Source organism: Sinocyclocheilus grahami, unplaced genomic scaffold (assembly GCF_001515645.1).
Source record: "Sinocyclocheilus grahami isolate Dianchi unplaced genomic scaffold, SAMN03320097.WGS_v1.1 scaffold249.1, whole genome shotgun sequence".
NCBI classification, from domain to species: domain Eukaryota; kingdom Metazoa; phylum Chordata; class Actinopteri; order Cypriniformes; family Cyprinidae; genus Sinocyclocheilus; species Sinocyclocheilus grahami.
The window spans coordinates 740634-746817 of record NW_015505428.1 but is presented as its reverse complement, the minus strand read 5'-3'; the positions used below and the strand labels follow the sequence as shown (position 1 = coordinate 746817).

Sequence of the window (6184 nt, the reverse complement as noted above, 5' to 3'; positions counted from 1 at the left end):
ATATATATATATATTTATTTATGAGTAGTTTTAAATTTAGTTAATAGCACTGGTGAGCATCTTCTGTCCGCTCATCTCTGATTGTGTTTCTTCTAAGCGTCTGTCTTAGGTTGTACCAAACAATGACGTGACGCGATCAAATAGCAACCAGCGTGGAGTGAGCGGCGAGCACTGTTTATTATGCAGCACATGTCAGCAGCGTGGAAGCATTTAAACTGTCGGAGAACGACGGAAAAGTCATTACAAGCACCGACAGCGAGAGACTGTTTAGTGCTGCATCACATGTCTTCGATGAAAAGAGGAAGGGGTGATTGTTGCTGGTTACTGATGATGATTGAAATCACGAAATGGCCTTAATTAGTAAATAACTGCAGAACGTTATGTTTTCTAATACAGGCACGCATTGCATGTATTCTGACAGCGCTGCATGAACTCCGCTTGTTAACCAGGTTCCAAAGCACGAGGAAAATCTGCTCTAAAGCAGTGTTACTCGTCAGTTGCTCAAGTCACATTTTTATGAATTTTTACAAGGCATGTGACGTATTCATAATGAGACTCATTTATAAATCTGCTGTCGACAAAAAGAAGCGCTGAGGTCTTCCTGCACGTTTCCACCAAAATAAACGTTGATAAAAAGCAAGAACTCCAACATTCATAAATGTTAGTATTGTTGTAATTTTACTGTTGTTCTGTAAAGTAAAATAAAAAGATAATAATAATGATAATAATCATTACAATAGCTGTTAATACATTTATTATAACATGCACACATAGTGTTCAAATTAAGATCTGTAATATTTTCTTATGCTTTAAAAGAAGTTCAGCAAGGCTGCTTTTAATTTTACAGTAAAAAATGCATGCCTGATTCAAGAAGGGGTTGTACTTCACAGTCTCTCATGGAAGGAGGCACAAAGAGTTCTGCGCTGGTGCCAAGAAAGGCTCCTACCATGCCCAAACCTCAGTGGCATCCCCCATGGAAACTGTACCGAGTGAGTGCCGCGTCTTTGGCTTCATTATTAAAGGCCATTGTGACAATAAAGGAGCGTTTGCAATGATGGCGTTTCATTGGAAATGATGATGCTCTTCTGGGTCATCAGTGGTCATCTGGGCTGGGTCAGATCTATAGCAGTGGAGCCTGGAAACCAGTGGTTTGTGACTGGATCAGCAGACAGGACTATAAAGGTGATCTATGTGACTTCAAATTAATCCAAATAAAGCCAAAATGATGATATGGCTTTGTGTGATTGTCATACAATAGATATAATTAAACCACAGCCTTTGTGATATAATCACACTAAGCCATTTCAGTAATTATGTGTGTTTATGTAATGTATGTAAATCTTTGCATCTGTTCTGAGTCTCTTATAGCATGTGTTTCTGAATGCAGCGTGCAAACCGTCTTCCCAAGCTTGTGAATAAAAGCACTTATGAACCTGCGGTTGTCAACAAAAGACGAGCTTTGTGCTCTCTGCAGTTTTCCACTAAAGTAAAAGAAATCATTAGGATATTAAGTAAAGATTATGTTCCATGAATATATTTTCTAAATTTCCTACTGTAAATATATCAAAACTTAATGTTTGATTAGTAATATGCATTGCTAAGAACTTCATTTGAGCAACTTTAAAGATGATTTTCTCAATATTTAGATTTTTTTACACGCTCAGATTCCAGATTTTCAAATATTGTCCGATCCTAACAAACCACACATCAATGGAAAGCTTATTTATTCAGCTTTCAGATGATGTATACATCTCAATTTCGAAAATATGACCCTTATGACTGGTTTTGTGCTGCAGGGTCACATACGTACCTTTTCATTTTACAGTGAATTACAATAAGATAATTCTAAGCTTGTGTAGAATATTATGCATCATGACTAGCGTTTGTTCTGTATTGTCAGATCTGGGATCTTGCCAGCGGGAAGCTGAAGTTGTCTCTGACGGGTCACATCAGCACGGTGAGAGGCGTCGCTGTCAGCACACGCAGCCCTTACCTCTTCTCCTGCGGCGAGGACAAGCAGGTTAAATGCTGGGATCTAGAGTATAACAAGGTACAGCCTTTAAATACAAACACAAACCATGTGCATTCAGCCTGAGCTTTACTTACAGAAGACTTCCACAGGTTATTAGGCACTATCACGGCCATCTGAGCGCAGTCTACGACATTGACCTCCATCCTACCATTGATGTGCTGGTGACCTGCAGTCGAGACGCCTCCGCCAGAGTAAGACATCACGAGTCCTCGCATGTTTTTGCTGGTGATTGATCTTGAACCTACTGTGCAACAGTACTATCGTGTGTGTGTGTGTGTGTGTGTGTGGTAGGTTTGGGACATCAGGTCCAAGGCAAATGTCCACACTCTTTCTGGACACACCAACACAGTGGCTACCGTCAAATGTCAAAGTGCCGAGCCACAGGTGGTTACAGGTGTGTATCCGTCTTATATTTTTCCTTCTGGACCGATTTCTGCTGCAGCTACAGTTTTCGAGAGAATACCTTGTGTTTTTCTGTTATGCTCATGTTTGATGTGCTTTATTTTCCTCCTTCAGGAAGTCATGACACCACCATCAGACTCTGGGATCTGGTCGCTGGCAAGACTAGAGCCACTCTGACCAATCACAAGAAGTCTGTCAGAGCACTGGTGCTCCATCCCAGACAGTATGTTGATTTTGAGTGAACAACATCAAAAAAAATCTGTAAGAAACACGATTAACTAATAGGGATGCACCGAATGTTCGGCCGAAAATAGCAAAAAACTGAATAAATTGTACCAAACAATGACGTGACGCGATCAAATAGCAACCAGCGTGGAGTGAGCGGCGAGCACTGTTTATTATGCAGCACATGTCAGCAGCGTGGAAGCATTTAAACTGTCGGAGAACGACGGAAAAGTCATTACAAGCACCGACAGCGAGAGACTGTTTAGTGCTGCATCACATGTCTTCGATGAAAAGAGGAAGGGGTGATTGTTGCTGGTTACTGATGATGATTGAAATCACGAAATGGCCTTAATTAGTAAATAACTGCAGAACGTTATGTTTTCTAATACAGGCACGCATTGCATGTATTCTGACAGCGCTGCATGAACTCCGCTTGTTAACCAGGTTCCAAAGCACGAGGAAAATCTGCTCTAAAGCAGTGTTACTCGTCAGTTGCTCAAGTCACATTTTTATGAATTTTTACAAGGCATGTGACGTATTCATAATGAGACTCATTTATAAATCTGCTGTCGACAAAAAGAAGCGCTGAGGTCTTCCTGCACGTTTCCACCAAAATAAACGTTGATAAAAAGCAAGAACTCCAACATTCATAAATGTTAGTATTGTTGTAATTTTACTGTTGTTCTGTAAAGTAAAATAAAAAGATAATAATAATGATAATAATCATTACAATAGCTGTTAATACATTTATTATAACATGCACACATAGTGTTCAAATTAAGATCTGTAATATTTTCTTATGCTTTAAAAGAAGTTCAGCAAGGCTGCTTTTAATTTTACAGTAAAAAATGCATGCCTGATTCAAGAAGGGGGTCTGATCGCCAAAAAATATTATTTTACAAACTCGTTAAATTGTGCTTTGTTGGTATAGTGTGCTAGAATGTAAAAAAACGTTCAGTGTTAAATATTTTTAAATTGCTGTTTTGTAATTGATTTTTTTCTTTAAAAAGCAAGACAAAACCGTAAACATTTTGGCTATTTAATTTATGCAATGGTGAAAAAAAATTGGCAAAATACACGAGGAAAAATTTTTTTTTTTATTGGCTTCGGCCAATAATTTTCATTTCGGTGCATCCCTATTAACTAATATAGTAGTGAACCTTTAAACGGAGTAGAAACAGAATAAAGTAATTTAAGTTGTGAATTAAGGCCCTATAAAATCCACCTTTTTTTTTTATTAGTTTATTTCAATTTGTGCCACATTCTGTTTCCATGTGACATTGCAGTTTTCTGTGTGTTCAGTAAAAAAACAGGTTATTAAAATTGTTAAACAATGATCGGCAGATGTTTTCGCTGCAAAGCAAGCAGACGCAAACTAATCAAATTCGTTGTTAATTATATTCATTAACGGTTATAATGTAGTTTATTGATTAGTTGTTACAGTATTTATATACTATTCTAGTATTTATTCGTATTTTGATTTGGCTTTTTACATTTTCAAATTTTTCTGAGGTTTTCGTTATTTGTGCTTTTGTCTTTTTTTTATGTATATTTATAAATTGCTTTATTTTAGTTTTAGTAACTTTAGTAATTCAGATTAAACGTACTACAGTTAGTTGCCAGGGTATTATTTGCATTGAACGTTACATTTTACTACATGATAGTATTTTTTTCTTTTTCTTCAATTTCATGCATCTGGTTAAACAGAGCTTTTATTTTGGTGCAAGATTTACATGATGTATTTTTAGCCATAATTTGTTTCCCGTATGACAGAAATCATGTTCATGTCAACAATGTTACAGATTGCCACAGATCTGTTTCAAAGCTTTCCTGTCTCTTCATCAAAATCAGGTACACCTTTGCCTCTGGCTCTCCAGACAACATCAAGCAGTGGAAATGTCCTGATGGGAACTTCATCCAAAATCTTTCCGGACACAACGCCATCATCAACACGCTGGCTGTCAATTCAGATGGAGTTCTGGTGTCTGGAGGTGAAATGCTCCTTCACACTTTTACGTTGCAAAGCTGGTCCTGCTAAAAATCTGTTGAACAATGTTGAATTGTGTCTCATTCCTGATTCCCTCCCTCATGTCCAATTGACCTGTCGGTAAGCCCCTCCCCTCGAACGCAGATGAGCCAATGGCAGTCGAGTATCAGTTGCATGAGGAGCGGAACTCCGACATCTGTAGGCTTCAGCGCCATAGAGAAACATTGGAAGATTGGTGTTTATGCTTCAAAAATGGAAAAACGATGTGCCTGGGGTACTTATAACACTGACTCCAGCTATCCTGAGAGGATGGGCAATAGAATTAATTTTATTCCATTTCCTAAATCCAACCAAAACGGAGCAAGACGTCCCTAAGCATTCACCCGCAATCACCATGAAGACGAAAACTTTCATTTTCTGGTTGTCGTACTCTCATTAAGTTACACTTTTCATCAGCTCAAGCTGAACGTTAATGTCATCTTGTGCTTCAGCAAGGTATCTCTGGCTAAAACTAGTCCATGCTAACGTACAAACCTAAATAGCGAACTGTTCTCTTTAATATCTTTTATATATCCCTCCAAGGCATATTTAAGTCCCACTTGAAGGTCCATCTGTGTCCCAAATTGATCAGAAACCCCTCGGAAGAAGGTTTTCGCTGACAGCTGTCGTTGTAAGGCAGTGAGCAACAACGTTTGTTTGTTCGAGTGAGCAACCAATAAACAGTAACTGAGGGGGCGGGGCTTACCGATAGGTCAATTGATGCATCTGTTGTTGACTGTTGTTTTTCTCATCAGCTGATAACGGCACTATTCACATGTGGGACTGGAGGACTGGCTACAACTTCCAGAGGATTCATGCGGCGGTGCAGCCCGGTTCTCTAGACAGTGAGTCTGGGATCTTTGCGTGCGTGTTCGATCAGTCTGAGAGCCGCCTCATAACAGCAGAGGCTGACAAAACCATCAAGGTCTACAAAGAGGACGACACGGCTGTAAGTTATTGCTTGTTATTCTACTCAAAACTATTAATGATAAAATGTGTCGATTGTGAAATGTTTATAATTGAAAGGTTTGTCAGATGGAAAAGGATTGCCTTGATGTTCTGCTGCAAATTTACCAAGTTAAGATTTTCTTTAAAACTAGTTTTTTTTGTTTTTTTCCAGACTGAAGAATCCCACCCGGTTAATTGGAAACCTGAGATTCTGAAGAGAAAAAGATTTTAATATTTGCTGGGTTTTTTTCTGTTTTTGAAAACTTTCATTTTGTTACATTTTAGCCAGCTGATTTCTAACAGTTTCTGCTTAAGACATAAACGTAAACAGCACATTCACAATTTAAGTGAAGTCAGGAGACTTAAGATCAGATGAGACATTTAGCTTTGTTCTACCCATTTAAAAAAAAAAAAAAAAACACTGGGGAGATCTGGGATGTAAAAAAAAGAAAAAAAAGATAGAATGCCATATAGACTAAATTCTCTACAGAAAAGTTTCAAGAGCAAATTTCTCTTGTGATGAAGAAAAACTTATGCATTTTTTTTTATAA

The 6184-nt window shown here is 38.1% G+C and overlaps 1 protein-coding gene across 1 annotated transcript in view; it reads left to right on the top strand.

Annotated features, from left to right (window-relative positions):
* The window catches only part of LOC107598254 (pleiotropic regulator 1-like), a 12064-nt gene extending 6016 nt beyond the window's left edge, over positions 1-6048 (top strand). Inside the window, exons 4-12 of the mRNA XM_016289538.1 lie at positions 891-989; positions 1090-1182; positions 1901-2050; positions 2122-2223; positions 2324-2426; positions 2549-2657; positions 4511-4650; positions 5441-5634; positions 5806-6048. Of these exons, the coding sequence (XP_016145024.1) occupies positions 891-989; positions 1090-1182; positions 1901-2050; positions 2122-2223; positions 2324-2426; positions 2549-2657; positions 4511-4650; positions 5441-5634; positions 5806-5865 (1050 nt within the window). The 3' untranslated portion in view covers positions 5866-6048. The remainder of the gene's footprint in view (positions 1-890; positions 990-1089; positions 1183-1900; positions 2051-2121; positions 2224-2323; positions 2427-2548; positions 2658-4510; positions 4651-5440; positions 5635-5805) is intronic.
* The last annotated feature ends 136 nt before the right edge of the window (positions 6049-6184 follow it).